The sequence below is a fragment of the Lissotriton vulgaris genome, chromosome 6 (assembly GCF_964263255.1).
Source record: "Lissotriton vulgaris chromosome 6, aLisVul1.2, whole genome shotgun sequence".
In the NCBI taxonomy this organism is placed as follows: domain Eukaryota; kingdom Metazoa; phylum Chordata; class Amphibia; order Caudata; family Salamandridae; genus Lissotriton; species Lissotriton vulgaris.
Window position 1 is genome coordinate 873061678 of NC_141694.1, and position 20469 is coordinate 873082146.

The following is a 20469-nucleotide window of genomic DNA, read 5'->3' on the forward strand; positions in this document are numbered from 1 at the left end:
GCATTGTAAATGCTTGTTTACTTTTCCCCAGTATTTGCAAGGCCAACAGAGCTGTCTTTGTTAGAATAAGCTGCATTTGTGCATGTAACACATACAGCATTTTTCGATACCTTTGTTTAGATGTGATGGCACATTAAAGACAGACTTATTGGCTTTACGAATGCTAGGTATTGCTGCTATTCTTATTTGAGATCTGCTTAGTGCACAATCTGCCATTAGTAAGGATAAACAACCAGGACCAGACTGGGGAACCAAAAGCAGACCTTGCAATAATGCTTTAAGCAGACCCCGTTTTCAGGCGCAGTCTCTCTTTCCATCCATTCTCTGTCTCTCTCTTTTTCTCCATTCTCTCTGCTCTCTCTCTGATCTCTATCTCTACACCTTCCCCCTCTCTCTCTTTCACTCTCTCTTGAAGTCTCTCCCATGCCTGCTGCAGTAAATATGGAGGAGCTGAGTAGGATGAAAGATGCTCCAGGATTGGCCCTTGGCTTTGAAAATCGGCCTCCAAGGGCTCCAGCTCACCGGGGAAATGGCTACTGGAATAAAATCAGTGCTTAATTTGAGTCAGTGGTTTCTGGTGCTCGGCACTAGCACTTAATTAATTGTCAACACCAACGTTTGTGATAGTCTGCCACAAGCTAATTTAGAGATGACCACAACAATAGTCAATTATTAATGAAATATACATTTAAAATGACTATTACCTGCCAACTAAGCCAATCGTATAGCTCCGGGCCCTAGAATAGTTGAAATTGTCTCACTCTCAGTAGTGTGATGGTTAAAAGTCATGTTGTTGTTATCATTGAAAGCTGCATTGGTCCCCTGACGAGAGCCCTGGCACATATTTATTTACAAATTAAGCATTGAATAAAAGGCCTGTCCGGTCCTGCCATTAACACATTTCGGTATTCAGTGCGTGGCCATCCAGGCAGGTCGGAGTTTGCCAACACAGTCCAAAGTCTGCCTTGGTTTGCGGGAAAGAGCGGTCACTGAAGTAACTATGACGTATGTATCTTAAGTGAATGTACTCAGCATTAAAGACATTAGACTTTGATTTGGGAACCATATACTTTAAGTCGTGCACATATGTAGTTTATTTGAGTTTCATTTCGTGGCACGTGTGGCTGCTTTAAAATTATGCTTAAATCATCCAACAATGTGTCATTTTGCCCCTTTTTTGTGGCAATGAAATGCTTTTAAGCCACATAATTTTGGCAAGTTTTGCCATTGACGTCCGTAATTTGTGTAGACATGACAACATACCCTCTTCAATGGTAGTATTGTATTACTTTTCCAGTGAAACACGCGTTGCACAACCCTGAATAAGCTTGAAATGGCCTACTGTGAGTATTTCCCGTATCTATGCACTCTTTGTTAATATTATGGTTACTGTTACCTGTCCTATTGTTGGTAAAGTATGAAACAAGTGCCACCTAATGCGGCAGATTAAAACATTGTCGTTGCTTTTTTCTTTTCTTTTTTTTTTTTAGAGTTAAGTAAATCCACAGCTGCGTGTGGTTGTTTGAACAAATGCAAGAGTTATATGTTTCATATATAAAGCATACATTGTACAGTAACGGGATCTTCCTAATTGCTACAGTTGCCTTGAGTGTACCGTTTGCTATATCATTATTTTAAGTTATAGCCCTGGAGGGAGTTGTGTACAATGAAATAGCGAGCGGTGACTAACCTTTTTTTGCTTTATTTTAATTTAGTTCATGTGGCGTGAAGGAGACGTTTATGAAACTTCAACTGTCATTCGCTGCCAAGGCCAACTCCCTGTCTACGTCAGACGCTCCCCCACCCTGCACACCTTCAGGTAGAGTCTAAAGACCTGGCTTTTCTGCTAATACCGAGCGGCACCACTCCCTCCCCCGCAGCGCCTTGAGACCCTCACGGGTGAGTAGTGCACTTTAAAATGCCCTGATTGATTGATTTGTGCCAAGACAAGTTACATTTTACATCCATCACAAGAATACAGCACACCTTTACATCAAACTTTCATATTCCATCATAAAAATGTCCATTGAATGCAAACACAAACATGTTATCAGTTTTTTTTAATGTCACATATACTTAGGCATGTCTAAAAGATAAGGAAGTGATAATGTAAAATTGTACACAAAATATTTAATGCGTAAAACGTCACCAAATTCAAAAATTCTTTATTTCGGTCATTGAGGCCATAAAAGATACAAGGTAAACATTGATAAAAAAGATAAAATATAGAGTTCATTCGTATAAACACCATAGAATTCATTATACACATGTTAAGCATAGTACAGTAAAAAGAAACATGAGAATTCCAAGTGCTTTAAACCTTAGGATTCAATATCAATTAATTGGGATCGTTTAAGCCACATAGCTAGCAAGTACTTAGAAAGTGCATATACGGTGGAACTTGCTTTGTCCGTCTTAAGAATTCTAAAAGCATGTAAACATTTTTTGAAACCTAAGTTTCTGCAAAGTGGTATCAGCCAGTACTTCCTGGATTTAGTATAGGCTGGGCAGAAGAAAAGTACATGAAGTTCATCCTCTCTGTCACAGCTACATCCAGGACAAGACTTATTAGTAGAGGCTGACCATTTGCTAGTAAAACCTTTGAGTGGTAGGGTCCCATATCTCCATTGAAAAAAAGTTTCCTTGCTAAAATCGGGAAAACAACATCCATTAAATCCTCAAAGAGGTAAGAATTTTTGAAAGCTAAAAAATAATTAGTCAGGGTGCCAAGGTTAGTGGAGCAAACAACAGAGTTCAGTTATTTTTCCCTGAAAATCCTGGTAAGAGCTTTACGTGATACGTCTGAATAGCCCCTTTCCAGATTGTTCCACATATCAGGCAAACCTAGACTTAAAAATTCACGTTTTACAAACAACAGCCAGGGAATTTTGCATGCACCACTGTAGCTTAATATCTGCTTCAGCTCTTGTCTATAATTAAGCAGGACTGTCGTTACCCATAGTCTACGCCAAAACCTGAGTGGCTTTAATGCTAGACCTCTTCTTGAATTGGGGACAGACCCAGATCTAGCCTTAAGGGTAGTAGCAGGGTGCTTTGGGGAAGTGTCAGCAACCTTCTAATGAATTTTGCTTCTATCTTGGCAATATCTGACCCAGATGAGTGGGCCCAAAGCTCACTGCCATAGAGAGCTGCAACCCTTGCTTGAGTCTTATAAATCTCCAGGGCTGGGCTTACTGGCTTGAATGTCAATGAATTTGAGACTTTGGAAATACCGCCCGCCAACTGTGATGGTTTCAATTCAGATTTGACTTGTTGGGGTCGCCAGGATCGATTTTCATGGAGCGTAACCCCAAGGTACTGGAATGTCGTAACCCTTTCCAGCCTCACACTACCCATAGTCGGATTAGGTCTAGTAGATGCCGGAGGATTAAAAATCATAAATTTAGTTTTGTCAGCGTTTATCTCAAGGCCACGGCACCGACAAAAGTCCCCAAAGCCGTCCAATATTTGTTTGATCCCCATCGGGGACTTGGAGAGCAGGAGGGTGTCAACGGCGAACATAGTCGCCGGCACCCTCCTGCCAGCCAGCCTGTGTTCGTCATTATTGGGGACACTATCCAGATGTGAAATTACGCCATTAACGTAGAGGCAAAACAGGGTCGGTGCCAGAACACAGCCCTGTCTCACCCCTCTGGCGACTGGGGACCTTGGTGACAGTGCCCCATTTCTCCCACATCTGACCTGGGCAAAATTCCCCACGTGTAGCCTCATCAGCACGTTCAATATTTGAGGTGCAACTCCCAAATCCTGGAGAACCCCCCACAATTTCCCCCGTAGTACTAGGTCGAACGCGGACAGCAGGTCCACGAACACCATGTAGAGGCTGCCACCCTCGATCTTTACCGTTTTCCAGTACAGAAGGATCAGGCGAAAGATATGATCCATGGTGGACGTATTCCTCCAAAAGCCCGCCTGTAAGGGACTTAACACTTCATGTTCCTCCATCCAAGCCAGCAGATGATCCAAGACAAGCCGCGCAAAGATTTTTTGCGGGACGTCAATCAGACTGATGGGCCTGTAGTTGGCTGGGAACAGAGGAGAACCCTTCTTATAGATCGGGACTATCTCCGCTCCCAGCCAAGTACAGGGAACCTCCATTCCTCTCAAGACTGCATTAAACAGAATAAGCAAGTAGGGTCCCCAAATCCCTGGTTGATGCCTAAAAAGGTCCCCGGGAAGTTTATCGACACCCGGAGCCTTGCCGACTGCGAGTTTCCTTATTGTATTAGATACCTCCCCCAAGGTGAGTAAAACGTAACCAATCTAACTACTGCCAAAAATGAAAAGGCACTACATTCATGTTTTTTTATATCAAAAAATGTTGTAAATGAGTGCTGTAATTTAAAACTCAAGTAACAATATATTGAGTGAAAGACTGTGCACATGTGCTCTAGTTTACTCGTATATATGGTCGTTTTTTGAGAAATTTTGACATTCACTTACGTCTGCTTCACCATGGATCCAAGCATGGAGGTGAGCTCCCTGCGCCACCCTATAATACAATTCAAAATCTGGCACGCTAAGCCCCCCCAAATGGCATGAAAGTGTGAGTACCCCCACTGCATCCTAGCTTGCTTACCTGCCCAGGCCAGTTTTAGCATTGATTGTCGCAGCCTATGAAAGAAGGTGCACAGCAGAACCAAGGGAATATTCGTGAAAAGGAAAAGAAGTCTAGGCAGAACAACCATCTTCATAATAGAAATACGCCCCATTAACACCTTCAGCGTGGCGCGAATTTTCAGCTGTGCTAAAGGTTCGAAAAACGGGCGTGGTCGTGACGGAACGGTTCCGTCATCAGCACAGCCCAACCGACGCTGATGACGGAACCGTTCCGTCTTAAGCGTCAAAGGGGTTAAAGACAGTGGGAGGCGACTCCACAACTCCACATCATTCTCTAGCCTAGAGATGGCTGTGCCATAATTTTCTCGAAAGACAATATCAGCATCAGTATGCAGTCAGATGCCCAAAAATCTTACTGAGTCCTCAGTCCATTGTAAAGGGTATTCCATCTCAAATGCGGAGGTTGCCGGTGTGAGCGGGAATACAAGCGATTTTTCCCAATTAACCTTCAGGCCGATAACGCCCCAAAGCGGACCACTTCTCTAGTACCTGCCGCCAAGTTATCTTCGGGTTCCCTAACATAAAGGAGCGTGTCGTCAGCATAGGTGGACACAATTATTCTATATGTAGGAAATCCGATACCCTCATTCCCATGATACTCCCGCAAGGCACAGGCCAAAGATTCCGCCACCAGAGCATATAGGAGCGGGGATAGGGGGCAGCCCTGTCTGGTGCCTCTAGTGATACAAAAGGGGGCGGTGACCAGGTCCCCAATTCGCACTCGAGCCGTGGGCATATGATATAAAGTACCAAGCAATTGCAAAAAAAAAACCCAAGCCCCATTCTCGTCAACACTTGCCGTAAAAACAGCCATTCCACTGAATCAAATGCTTTTTCCATATCCAGAAAAACAGCCACTGCTTTATTTTCCTGGCGGACATGCTGCATCGTGCCAAACACAGTTAGAATATTATAAGATAAGTTTCTGGATGGAATGAATCCCGCCTGCTAAGGAGCAACCATGATATGGGACATCAGTGCCAATCTGGTGGCTAATATTTTAGCTAACAGTTTAGTGTCCACATTGAGAAGGGACAGAGGGCGGAATGAGCTGCATTCATCCAAAGCCTTACCCGGCTTCGGGATGGCGACAATCATGGTCTTTCTCATCGACAGGGGCATTGTGCCCGTCTCGCACATATCCTCAAACAGAGCCGCAAGGTGTGGGAGCAACTGCTCTGAGAACGCCTTGTAGAAAGCAACTGGTAAACCATCTGACCCCGGGGCACTACTAGCTTTCATGCTGCCTAGGGCTTCAACAATCTCATCCCTCTCTATCGGATGTCTTAGGAGTTTCCTGTGTGCATATGGAAGAAATGGCAGCTGTATATACTCCAGATACTCCGCAATCTGCTCTTTCGACCCTTCAGACCGGGATCTGTATAGGTCAGCATAATACCCCCTGAAGCTTTCGGCCATAGCCGCCTCCTCTGTCAAGAGCTCACCACTCTCCGACTTAATCTCCGACACCTGAGTCCTACCGCGTCTAGCCTTCATCAGCCGTGCTAGGACAGACCCCGGCCTCTCTCCCTCACCATAGGAGCGTGCCGTGGCATACTTGCCCAGGTGTTTCACTTCACGATCAGCCGCAACATGATATTCCTCCAGTAGTACTTTAATTTCACGTTCAATATTCTCATTGCCCCCTGCGATTCTTTGCTTCTCTAGGCTTTTCAATTTACCCTCCAGATCTGCCAGGGTCTTCCGAATCGCCATAAGCACACCCGGATGCTTCGCCATTGCTATACCTCTAATATACACTTTAAAAGTTTCCCAGACCATCTGGAAACTATCTACGGAGCCTATATTAGTGTCAAAATAGGTCTCAATGGCTACAGCCATCTCCTCCCGAAAGAACGGGTCCAGCAATGAGTATGGAGGGAATCTCCACGTGAATGGCGGTAGTCTCCTCCTAGGAAGGTCCAAGACCAGCAGCAATGGAGAGTGGTCCGAGAGCGTGCGTGGTAATACTATACATTGCCGTACAAGATTTAACAATGTAGTAGATGCCAACCAATAATCAATCCGTGTGTGAAGATCATGGAACGCAGAGTAATGTGTATAACCCCCTCTCTCCCCACTTCTCATTCGCCACACATCACACATGTTCAAGCACACCATCACTTCCTCAAGCTTTCTCGCGGCTGCCGCTGGGTATCTAGGAGGGCCCGCCGATCTATCCAATTCTGGGTCTCTGACCATATTTAAGTCCCCCCCAAAAGGATCTGAGTGTTCTCATACTGGGAAACAATCCTAGCGAGTTCACCAAAGAATTTGGGGCAGTCCTAGTTGGGTCCGTATACATTAACAAGGAGGAAATCCAAGCCCCGCCCCCCATTTGGATATGACATATCGGCCAGTGGCATCTTCTCGGAGCATCGTAAGTGTGCGTGATGACCTGGGATTGATCCAACTTAAAACCCCCTGGCATGTGTAGTGAACCCCGCCGAGTTAATGTTACCCTCCAGAGCTCTGAGCCTAAGCATAGGACTTGTTTCAGGAAGATGTGTCTCTTGTATGAGAGCTAGATCCACCTTTTGTCTATTGAGATAGTTCATGACCTTATGGAGCTTACGATGATCATTGAGTCCCCTGACATTCCAGGACAGCACACTCCCGGGAATCGAATGTTTCACGTGCCATTAACTACACATACAGACCAAATCGTGTAGCAAGAATGTGTGTGAGCTAACATGTCCTGCATCATCCGCTTAAAAAACAGCAAACTTCCAGAAAAACCCACACATGGGAAACTCCCCAAGTCTGCCTCCTACCCCCCACCCACAGCAGACCTCCCCCAACACGGTTGCATGAATCCCAGTCCCAATCCCCCAACATGCCAACCCCCCCCAAACCTTAACTTTCATGGAAGGGGGAGAAACAACAGTGCCAGGCACACGTGAGCGGAGGTAGCCCCCCGTGACTAATGGAAACAAAGACCAGCAACAATGATAACCAGCCCCAGCCCCCACACGTCATCGTAACCATATAAGCAGTTAAGTATTATTACGTCGAATCCCACGCAGGCTGAGAAACAGATCTCCGTCGTACTTTGAAAGAATCTATCACCGGTTACCCTCAAAGAGGGCCAATAATGTCTCAGGTTGCAGCCCACATTGCAGATTCAATTGTCCCAGGGTGCTTATCGTCCACTCTCAAAGACCAAATCTCAGGACCACAGCAACCCCATTTGCGTCAGGAGCCAAACAGCAGAGTGCCCACCATGCCTAGGATTGGCTTTGCTTATCACCATAAAGTCGCATACCAGCAAGTAGTAAACCATCTCACCCCTCTGTCCCCTGGACCTCTCACTGCCCCGATATCTACCAGTCCAGTTTTTCCGTCCTGCTTGTCCAACGCCGACCCCTCCGATTCCTCCGATCTGAGCTGCTCCGGGTTGCCCCTCCATTCCTTTGCCCTCTTCTTGATGGCTTGCTGCAAGATCGTAGGGTCTGTAAAAATATGTGATCTACCTTGCCTATTGACCCGCAGCTTTTTTGGATACAGCATGGCGTAGTCCACACCCATGTCCCGGAGCTGTGGCTTGAGCGGTACAAAGTGTCTGCGAGCTTCCTGAACTCGAGCAGTGAAGTCGAGATACAACGCTAGTTCAGAGCCCTCATATTTCAGGACTTTCTTCTCCCTGGCAACACGTAGGGCAGCATCTCGATCCCGATAGTTAAGTAGCTTTGCAATTATAGGGCGCGGCTCAGCACCCGAAGGAGGCCTAGGTCCCAGAGCCCTGTGCGCCCTCTCAACCACAAACATAGCTGAGAAGACATCGTCCCCCAGTAATGTCACCAGTAACTTCTCAATGAACTTCTCCATATTCCCCGTAGCCGTCGTTTCCGGATGGCCAATGAGTCGCAGGTTGCAGCGCCGGGAACGTGCTTCACTGTCTTCAGTCTTGTCTTGTAGGACACGCAGGACCTTTCCCAACTGTTTATTGTCGGCGTCCAGGGTGGTGTGGGCCTCCTCAACCTCCGTTATCGCCTCTCAGACATATCCAGCTGTTCAGCGTGCTTGTCCAGTCGTTCTGCCATTCTATCCATTCGATTTGTCAGGGCATCCATTTTTGTGCCCAAGGATGTGATGCCACTCTGCAGGGACTTCTCCATAGCTCTCAAAATGCTGCGTATGTCTGATTCCTCATCGTCTTGTGCTTGTGACGGCACCCTAGCACCCTTATACGGAGCAGGGTCCTGTGACCTGTCACATTTCTGTTCAAATGGCAGCTTGGTCTGGGTCTTATCTCCTTTGCCCATAGTGCCAGGTAGCTCCTACTCCTGTCAGAAGCGCACGGTAGGACTCGCCCCTCGTCCTGTTATAAGGATATTCTACAATTCTGGGAATCCCAGTCCAGGCCACTGCTATGTGCAATCCCGTCTCACACACCTGCTGTCCAGCGTGTCAGCAGCTCAGCCTATGAAGTGGGTTGCCTATGTCACCAGCACACAATGTGTTACAGTGCACTTCCCACTAAGACAGCACTCCGGGAGGGCACCAACTGTATGATTATGATGCCACTGCTCAAACGTAGTAAGCCAGAATAGTCTCACTGGGTCAGGCCTTTGGCAGTGCACACTGTATTCTATGCAGGCAGGATACTGCTCCTCACCTCCTGCGTAACCAGGGTCCAGGGCAGTACAGGGGCACCACCGCTCTGCGTGTTAAGGTATATTCTGTGAGCTGTGGCAGGCCGGTCATCAAGCTGTGACCCCCTGACTATTTTAAGGCAGGATTAGCAGCGTGGGCCCCAGCCCCTGGAGCGCCGGCCAGCCTTTCAATCCAGTGCGCCGCAACTGTCCTCAACACCAGCGCTGTCCCCGCACCGGCATACAGGACCCCAGTGAGGACCACAGGGATCGACTCCGTGTCTCACAACTGGGCCCGCAGCCCACCGCACTCATTACGGCTCCTCCGGTAAGCTACCAGGGCCCCAGGAGAGACAGCAAGGGCTCAGCTGATCTTCGCACCAACCCCGCTGTTAGCCAGCGCAGTCGGTGCCTCCACAGCTCTTCTCACGGCTGCCTACCTCCGACTGCAGCACAGGGAGCCGAGCAGTCAGCACGTCGAGTGACGCCGCTGGGCCACTTCCACCACTGTGGGCCGGGGATACGTGACCCAGATGCAGCAAACTCTCAAGAAGTCGGGGCGCACTCCAAAGCCAGGCAGTCTCGGGGCCAGACTCTCCATACGGCTCCGGACCCCCTCCTATGCTGCAGGGGCAGTGTTAGGGGCAACAACAGCTACTATAGCTGCAGGATAATTGATGTTTTTTCCGATGACTCGGAAGAGCTCCGGGTTTAGGCAGCCATTACTTTCCCGAGCTAGCTCAACCCCCGATTATGATGTTATTTTTAAGTCTAGCATTAACCATGATTTATTGATAAAGCTGAAAGACTAGAAGACAGTGTCAGAACTATTGGCTTTATTACTTTAGAGTAATTTAAAACTATTGAAAAGTGGAAAATTGTCGAAAATTTGGACTGGACTTGGTCCCAATAGGATTTGAGAAGTCAGCAGTGAAAAAACACATGTTGTTGGGAACCAGCCTCGTCTCCAGAGTACCAACATTTTCCAGCCTCATGAAACTTCAGTTTATGAAGCCTAGCAGGTGTCCAGTGTAAAAGGTGCATAGCAAAGAATGTAATCTGGAAAATAGATGGTGCAATTTTGTCGCTCAAGGCCATTTTATTAATGTTCTGCCATCCTTCGTCAGAGATGTGTCCAATTGTTTCTTTGTCAAAATGATTGGCCCATTTAAGGGAAGATAAGACTGTTGGGACTTGGAGGACTAGAGAGTATTGATATATTTTAGAAGCGATGTGACCAGACCTAAGCCAACTTAATAGGTGACCTGGTAAGGATGGAAGGTTTGGTTTGCTAAATTTGGATTATTTGACTTTTAATATTAAAAAAACTGTAAAACTCTAGTACCGAAAGATTGTAAGCATGAGATAAACTAGAGAAAGGTAAAGGACAATTATTATCATCCAAAAGGTCCTTAAATTGTAAAATGCCCTTGGATGCCCATGTTTCAAGGGCAAAGTTAGGTGTATCAATCCTAGTTTTGGGATTATCCCAAAAAGCTGCAAGCGTGGAAATTTGTAATGGTATCTGCCTATACTTATCTAATCTTTGAAGAGCCCCAATAGTGTTAGAAAATATCATCTGTGATTGAGGAGGTTTAAATTTAGGCATTGTGATAATGGCTGGGAGAGTAAATGGAGCACACACAGCTGCTTCTATTTCTACCCATTGTGGAAGATCTAGTGAATGAGGAGCAAACCAGAGAGCACCTTGAGCAGCTAAAAATGATGGCTGGTATAAACTCCAATTGGGATGGTTGCAGTCCCCTTAGATATCCTTTCAAAGGACTTTGTAAGAAATCCTGGCCCTCTTCTCTCTCCAAAGAAACTTAGAGGTTAATCCATCAATGTTGTGGAAGAAATTGGGTGACCAATTCAAGGGGAGCATGCTTGAAACAAAGTTAACTATCAGTGTTAGATTCTCCCCACCCACGAGATGAATTTAGGAGACCATGAAATTAGTAAATCCTTGATTTTGGAGAAAGTCTTTGTTTCATTCAATGCAAGAGTGTCGACTAAGTCTGTATCAAACCAGATTCCTACAGTAAAATTAGAACCCAGAACATCCACATTTTTCATTACCTTAAGCTGTAAGGATATGTCTCTTCTAGACCTACTCCTCTCAGTTGCTGTGATGGTTATTTTATTGGAATGGAACTCTTTCATCTACATTTCGTTCCATACTTGGTGGGCGTGGGTCTTATTTTTAAGAAGTGCCCATATTTCACACTCAAAAAAGAAGGTCCTTCCATGAGATATGCTCTACTATCAGGCGCTCCTTAGATAAATTTGCTTCATTACATGGATAATGTGAACATTATAGTCTATACACTTGCCATTATCTTTACTGTATTTATGGGACTTAGCTGTGCACTTCCCTCCCGCTACTCTCCTTCCCCTTCAGCCCTTTCTTTACATTCATTGTTTGCGTGACTAGGTCGGGTGCTACACCTGGCTACATTCCTTGCCATCTTTAGACATTATCTGAGATTCTCTCTTATCTTACTTTATTTAGCTCTATTATAAGGAATTTTTAAAGGCACACAACCCTTATCCTTATTGCTTTACCAGATTTATTTAGTTATTTATTTATTTATTTATTTATTTTTCTGTGCCACTAATATCTGTCTTCCATGTTATGTTGTCCTGTGGTAAGATGATGTACTATTACACATATTTTATTCTATGGTCTGTAATACAATGAATTAGTTTGTACTATGACTACATCTTGTTTGACACGAATCACTGACAGAATTTCGAAGCTCAGAATATCGACCTACAGAAATATCGAAGGAAGAATATCGAAGTCAAGAATATCGACATCCTATCTACATTATGGTAAGTACAAAAATATCAAGAGAAAAAATATCGATGTCAAAAATCTTGTTGTTATAAATATCATTTTTCGTTAAGTTAAAAAACGAATGTAAAATAAAGTAAATAATACATATAATTAAAATACACATAGTTACAAATATTTCAAAATGTTTAACAACTATAAGTAATATACATATATATATAATGTAAAAATCAATTAAAAATATACATATAATATATAATATATATATTTACTTATTCATATTTTTTAATAATTATTATAACTTATAAATTGTTAAAAAATATCTTATAAATTATAAATACATCCATACACATAAAACAATAATTTGAATACAAATTAAATAAATATATATAAAAAATGTAAAAAATGTAAATTATTTTTAGTATTTTTAAAATTATTTATATACTACATTAACTAAAATCATACAAAAACTATTAGATAGCAGAGGGAATAAAATTACTATTTATACAACTCCAAACAGTGCAACAGTAGGGAAAGTGTTGGATAGCGTAAGGATAAACATTACTATTCCAGCTCCAAACAGTGGAACAGTAGGGAAAGTGTTGGATAGCATAGGGGTAAAAATTATTATTCCCACTCCAGTGAGTGCAACAATAGGAAAAGTGTTGGATAGCGTAGGGGTTAAAATCACTATTCCCACTCCAGTGAGTGCAACCATAGGGAAAGTGTTGGATAGCGTAGTGTTTAAAATTACTATTCCCACTCCAGTGAGTGCAACAGTTGGGAAAGTGTTGGATAGCGTAGGGGTAAAAATTACTATTCCCACTCCAGTGAGTGCAACCGTAGGGAAAGTGTTGGATAGCGTAGGGGTTAAAATTACTATCCCCACTCCAGGGAGTGCAACAGTCGGGATAGTGTTGGATAGCGTAGGGGTTAAAATTACTATTCCCACTCCAGGGAGTGCAACAGTAGGGAATGTGCTAGATAGCATAGGGGTAAAAATTACTATTCCCACTCCAGTGAGGGCAACAGTATGGAAAGTGTTGGATAGCGTAGGGGTGAAAATTACTATTCCCACTCCAGTGAGTGCAACAATAGGGAAAGTGTTGAATAGCGTAGGGGTTAAAATTACTATTCCAATTCCAGTGAGTGTAACAGTATGGAAAATGTTGGTTAGCGTAGGGGTTAAATTAACATACTTATTAATTAAATAATGTTTGCAAAATAAATTACATATTAATAGTTAATTAACAAAACATTATTAATAAAGACCAATAAAATTACATTAATATTTACCTAAATAATAATAAATGACTTCCCATCCTATTCTCCCATAAACACACAACCCACTACACATAAAAATTAACACAATTGATGTAATTATCAATGAATCAATTAATATAAATTAATTACCAATGAAAAATTAACTAACGAAAAATCAATAATCAATACCAATTAAGAAAAATTAATAATTACTTAATTATAATAAATTACTTCCCACCCTATTCCCCTATAAACCCACAACCCGCTACACATAAAAAATAACACAATTAATTTGTCTATCAATTAATAAAAATTAATTACCAATCAATAATAAATTAACAACAAATTATTTAACAATAACAATAAATAAATAAATAATAATACATTATGTATACTTAATATAATGGGGAATTATTAAAAATTAATTACCAATTAATAGTTATTTAACAATAAATTCATAATCAATAACAATAAATAAAGCCATATTAATTAATTAATTATAATTAAATTACTTCCTACCATATTCCCCCATAAACCCACAACCCACTACACATAAAATATAACATAATGAATGTAATTATCAAGTAATTAATTATTACGAAAATATTTACTAATTAATAATTAACAATAAATTAATTAACAATAACAATAAATAAACAATAATAATACATTAATTATAATTAATATGATGATACATTAATCAATTAATACAAATTATTTGCCAATTAATAATTAATTGCCAATACATTAATAATCAATAGCAATAAGTAAAAACATATTAATTAATTAATTGTAATTGAATTACTTCCCACCCTATTCCCCTATAAACCCACAGCCCACTCTGATACTAAAACGCAAAATCTACATATAAAATAATTACCCATTTCTAAACATTTAATACATATATTTACAAATAATAAAAATACATTACAAAAAATGTTAAACATACATATAAAATACATAACATTAATATAAATATCGATATAATTAACAACTATATTTTTGCTAACGATATTACTTACTTCGACATTACTTACTTCGATATAAATAAAAATAATATTACTTACCTTAAGGTCGATATTCTGGTCACCGAAATTCTTGACATCGATATTCTGTACTTACGATATTAAAAAATCGATATTAGTGTAGGAGGATATAAAAAATCGATATTTTGACTGTGCACTGTTTGACACAAGGACTATGCATCTTTGTACTGTACTTTGGTTATTTAAATGGCAATCAAATTATTGAACATTAGAACTATTGGCTTTATCTGTGCTTGTTATCGTTGTAGTGGCACCCTTCTCCATCCTGCAGATTATCTATTCCCATACTATTTGCAATTAAAAGAGCATGCTAAAATCGTTTTCATTAAAGTTGATAGATGACGACAAGAAAGTTGCTCTTTCTAAAACATGGAAAGCAAGCTTATGCCATTGACATGCAAACAGTGAGGCCACCATGGCTGGGTTGTTTGATTAGGCACACCTGACTTCTGCTTGGTTGATTAGAAGCTTCAAGTTAGGATTTGTTTAGAATGTTTACATACAATGTAGTTGTTCTTACTTTCTGATATTTACAAACATTAAATTAAATGTTCTTATCCATTAATCGGCATAAAAGAAAAGAAGCAATGATAATTAGCAATGCACAGAAAGCAGTATTCATTATGTTGATCCACATCTTCAATTAAAGTTTAATTAAACCTGGTGGCATTTCCCCGCCTTAATAAACACTCTTATCTCTCTTTCAGTAAAAGGTACAAAGTGGCTTTTCAGGGCCATGGCAACTAGCCTCCAGTCGTATACAAAGAGCTCTCTTCCTTCTCTCCTGGATAGGTACCAGCCCTCGTCTTTCCAAAGTCAGGTAGGCAAACATTGTAAGTTGTTCTGAATCAAAAAAGCATTTATGAAACAGTTGTGCTCGGTGTGCTGACTGCCTTTTTGAAAATGAACTCTAATCATTGGAAAAAAGGTGCTTATAACTGTGACTTTTAGGAGCATTGATGGAGCAGAGCTAGCTGTCGGTGAGCATGGAGGTGCACTTATATAGCTTCGTCTTCAGACCCACTGACCTCTGATATAAACCTCATATGCCAGGATAAATAAACAACAAACAATAAACAATTTAGCTAGCACAGGCTGCATCGCCAACTCGGCTATGCAACACGCGTAATGTAAATTGTTTTATTTATTTCATTACTTACCTTACTCCTGTCCGTCAAATGTCGGACTTCACTACTCCCTCCCTGCCCTTCCCCCGCCCGTCCCACCTCCCTGCAGCACTCCCACCGCGAGCCAGCACTGCTGAAACTTCCAGCAAACTGTCGGCACGTTTCAGCAGTGATGCCGGTGCACTTACATGACAGAGCTGGGGCTCAGCATTTGCTCCCTCTGTAACAGTATTGTAAAATAGCTATTGGGTACTTTTGCTTTTAATATGACTAAAAGTTCAGCACAAAGGTGGACAGTGGTAATAGTGCTGAGAGCGTCAGGCTTTTTCACTCAGTGTGGCCCTGAAATCCAGGAAGGAACTCCAAACAGCAGATGAAATGAGATCCAGGTAGTGGAAACTGAGTCGTAATCAGCAGGCCATATTCTGGACTTCTGCTTTCCCATTTGGGAAGCATCAGAAGGTGGTCCCCGATGATGTTGCAAACACGGTTCTCAAAGGAGAAAGGGTCTCTAGGACTTCCCTTCCTCTTTGCAAATCAGTTACCTCCTCCTTTGAGGTGTCAAACCTAAAGAGGGTGGAAGCACACTGCCAACAATCTGGCACTCAGGTCACCCCAATGCATAACAGTAAAAAAAAGTTTTACTGCATGATAACACTTGCTTCAGTGACAATCTTCAGTTTTTCCCCCTTGTTGGTGCAGCCAGTGATGTGTATCTCTAGACACGTGTTTCAGAATAGTTTTCCTTCTTCAGTAGAGAGCAACACATTCTTTTGGGGGTGCTGGAAATGCTTCCCAAAGTCTTCTCAGGTCTCTGTACCACTCACTGGGCGCAAGTGCATCAGTCAGAGCTCGTCACTAGTTCAAGGGAGCCTTTTCAAACAAAAAGAGAGTGGGAGCACACTGTCTCACGCCCCAGCATTCAGGTAACCCCAATGCATCATGGTAAATACCCCTTTGAGGTGTCACTATTCACCTGCCCAACTGAATTATAATTAGCAAAGAGCACTTCTTTTGTACCCCTTTCTAGTTGTGATTGTGTGAGTTGGGAATGCATTTCTGACTCACAAAATCGGTTTAGTATATTGTTAACAAACATTTTGTGTTCACAAACTCTGTGATTTTGTGAATCACAGGGGTTGTGAAGGCTAAGTGCTTTCAAACATCTGGCCCATAGTCTTTTGATCACAATAGTATACAAAATCGCATTTCTTTGAAAAGATCCAAAGGCAAGATTTACACATGAGTAAACTTTGACTAACATTGCTGAAGCCATCTATCTGCTTGTAGTATTGTGGGATGCAGTCTAGTGGTTGCAGGGTGGAGTCAGAGGGAGGAGCAGGAACAGGAGGAGCCGGGGATAGGATCCAGGGGACAGTTAGAACAGGGACAATGCAGGGATAAGACGTAGTGAATAAAGCTCCAGTTCACATGAGTACTTGTGTCTGTGTTTCTTGTAGCAGGATGCTACAACTGGCGACGAGGGTGGGATAGATGCCAGCCCCACCGAACCCAAAGCGCTAAGAAGACGCCCTGCCCGAGCAGCTCTGAAAACGCTGCTGGTTGCCGCCTGGAGATAGAAGAAACGATCGCCAAACTGCGCGAAGGTAAAGCAGCCTGTGTGCAGGGATCGGGAGCCTACTCCTACCCTGTGAAGTGCCCAGAGCGGTGAGAAGAGTGTCCCTGAAGTGTGGACGGCGTCCACAACGTGCCGCCAGCAAGCGCTGCTGCGCGCGCTGAAATCCGAGCCCGGGAGACATCGGACGTCGGAAAACCTCACGCCCAATGCGTGAGGTTTGGGAGGTCATCGGCGAAGACGACCGGGAACTGCGGAGGCGAGCCGGGAGCCCACCCCAATCTCACCTGTTGTCCATGGTGACCGTGGAGGAGTGAATCCTGGCGTGGACTGCCCCAGAAGCCGACCGCCGGTGAACCTTGAATGCCCCGAGTGGATGAGCCTGGAGAGCCAGCCTCGTGTGTGCCTGCAGTGACGGCGGCCATCTTAGAGTCAGGCGTCTGAGAAGGACAACCCTGTGCAATACAACGGCGGCCATTTTAAAGTCAGGCACCGAGAAAAAAACAAGCATTGGCAGAGTGGATCAAAATAAACATTGGCAACTGTAAGTGAAGCAAGCATTGGTGACTGTAACAAAACAAACATTGACGGATACAAACAAGCATTGGCGAATGCAAGTGAAGAGTACACAAACATTGGCAACTGTAAGTGAAGCAAGCATTGGTGACTGTAACAAAACAAACATTGACGCATGCAAACAAGCATTGGCGAATGCAAGTGAAGAATAAACAAACATTGGCAACTGTAAGTGAAGCAAGCATTGGTGACTGCAACAAAACAAACATTGACGCATGCAAACAGGCGTTGGCGAATGCAAGTGAAGAATAACAAAGCGCTGAAAAGATGACAAACAAGCCCATGCAAATGTAAGAAGCAATCTAAGAAGACAAACATTGATACATGCAAATCAACAAGCATTGGTACATGCAAAGACAAAGTACTGGCTAAGAGTAAACAAGCACTGGTACATGCAAATAAACAAGCAGTGATACATGCAACTAGACAAACATCGATACGTGCAAATCAACAAGCACTGGTACGTACAAAGGAACAAGCACTGATCCATGCAAAAAGACACAAGCATCGATACACGCAGATCAACAAGCATTGGATAAATCGCAGCCAAGAAAGAAAACAAGTATTGCTGAAAACCAAACAAGCACTGGCGAACATAACAGAATCAAGCATTAGCAAAGACCAAGTAAGCACTGGCAAAGGCCAAACAAGCATTGCTAACGTCCCAGCGCATGACTAGACCGCAGGCTTCGACTAAATACAGATCAATTACGAAGACGAGAAGACAAGTGAACAGCCCGTGCTCTGCGAGCATGATTCATCAAAATCCTACTCTTATGGCGGGGGAAGAAATCGCACAACAGTTCAATCCCTGTTTTGAAGCACCACCCCCTGGGATGCAGAGGGATACTTGGAGTCTGTGTCTCAAACGGAACCAATGGCTGGCCACATTGAGTGACTTCCTGGATGCCAATGGAGAACAAAGAGAGAGGAAGTGCCTAATGCTGCTTCTCCATTTGGTGGGTCCAGAGGGCCGATGCCCAATCGAAACAATTTTCCGAAGAAGACACAGACATCTATAAAAGACTCCAAGAGAAGCTATGTGCCCGTCTCTCCGCACAAACGGAAGTGGATCGAGAGCGCATCGTTTTCAACACAGCTCGGCAGGAACCAGGTGAATCACTACCAACCTTCATCACTCGGTTAAAAAACCTGGTACAAGGCTGCCACTTCAACACCTTTACGAATGAGGACGCAATTCGACTCCGGATAATTGAAGGCTGCGCAAACCCAGACACGAAGCTCAAGATCTTGCGAGGAAAGTGGTCACTGGAGGAAATCGTCAGGAAGGCTGAAATCGGACTGCACGTCAAGGGAAGAGACAAATCAAAGGCCCCGAATCTGAAGGCAAATTACCAAGACGCCTGGACAGATAAAACTCAGAAAACAAACAGAATTGATAAGAGAGAGAAGGAAGACAGACCAGCGAAAAGACAACGGGACAGACACCGTGACATAGAAAATAACACGGATCACTCAGGGTCAGATTTCCCAGCATCTGACTACTCAAGGTCATCCAAGGACTGCTCGGAGTCAGATGACCCAGAGTCAACCATTCAAAAGACAATTCCAAAAAACTATTCACCCCCCAGGAGTTCCTCAAGGAGTCATTCAGAGAATGAAGAAAGAGCATCAAGTGGGACTAACCATAGAAGAAGGGGTCGCACTGATCAACACCGGAAGTCGGCGCAGGGACGTCAGTCGACAAGCAGTGAAGACGAGTCCAAGGAAACATCTGGTCGGAGAACACATAAACCCCAAATCAGAGGTGTTGGAGCATCAAGCAATTGGGAAGGAGAACCAGATCACACAAGACGGACTGATCCCTCACAACAACAACAACCAGCAAGAAAAGATCCATGCATCCATGGGCCCCGCGACAACGAAGAAACAGAGCGTAGATGGGCAACATCAGACGAGAAGGACGAAGAGGCAAAAGCTTGGGATCAAGCACAAGGAACAAGCACGGAACCTTCAAACAATCTCCCAAATGAGACAGCATTGAAGATATTCCAACAAAGACACATGGAGAAGCTTTTCAAAAACAATTCCGAAGGGGAAAGCGGCTCGTCACGGACTACCCGGTTCCGAAGACCACCTAGTAGGACATTCCCAAATGAACACTCACAGAGGGAACTGACGGAGCACCCCTCTGATTCAGACAGCACGTCGGTCCGATCTTTTGAGTCGGCAGAATCATGGTCCCGACAACGACCACGTGCAACATTCTTCAAGAAACAGTCTCAGAGGGAAGTGAGGGAGAACTCCTCTGATTCAGACAGCACGTCGGTCCGATCTTTTGAGTCGGCAGAGTCATGGTCCCGACAACGACCACGTGCAACACTCGTAAAGAAACATTCTCAGAGGGAAGTGAGGGAGAACTCCTCTGATTCAGACAGCACTTCGACAGAGTCGTGGTCCCGACACCGGCCATGGCGCCAAGCACCTGAACACATCAGAGAACCAAGGGACACTCTTCACGTCGAGAGCGATGTGTCCCACACCAATGTCAATGCACACTCGATCACTCCACCAGACAACCTGTCGCATCGAACACAGATGCATCGCGACACTAACACCACACCGTCACCCCGGGTAGGGGCAGCAAGGTTGACTCGAAGGCCCTGGTCCTGGTCTTATAAAATGGAATCCGACATCATGGCCAATAGCACCCAAATAAAAACGGACCAACCAGTCAATCCGCAAAGGAAGCCAGACATGTCAGGAGAACTAAGTCATCATAGGATGAGAACAAGACACGCTAACCTTCAGCCGACCCCAGGGTCTGCCTGTTCCACGCGCGAGCAGGCGTGGGAGAGACAACCCGAGACAGCAAATCAATCTCCAA

At 43.7% G+C, this 20469-nt stretch overlaps 1 protein-coding gene across 2 annotated transcripts in view; it reads left to right on the forward strand.

Moving 5' to 3' along the window:
• LOC147708099 (uncharacterized) overlaps positions 1-20469 on the forward strand; it is a 958668-nt gene that overhangs the window by 47852 nt on the left and 890347 nt on the right. Inside the window, exons 2-3 of one of the 2 annotated variants that reach the window (XM_086926871.1) lie at positions 1716-1819; positions 15050-15162. In XM_086926871.1, the coding sequence (XP_086782997.1) occupies positions 1741-1819; positions 15050-15162 (192 nt within the window). In that variant the 5' untranslated portion in view covers positions 1716-1740. Of the gene's footprint in view, positions 1-1715; positions 1900-15049; positions 15163-20469 lie in introns of both variants that reach the window. The other variant, XM_086926872.1, reaches the window with a different exon arrangement.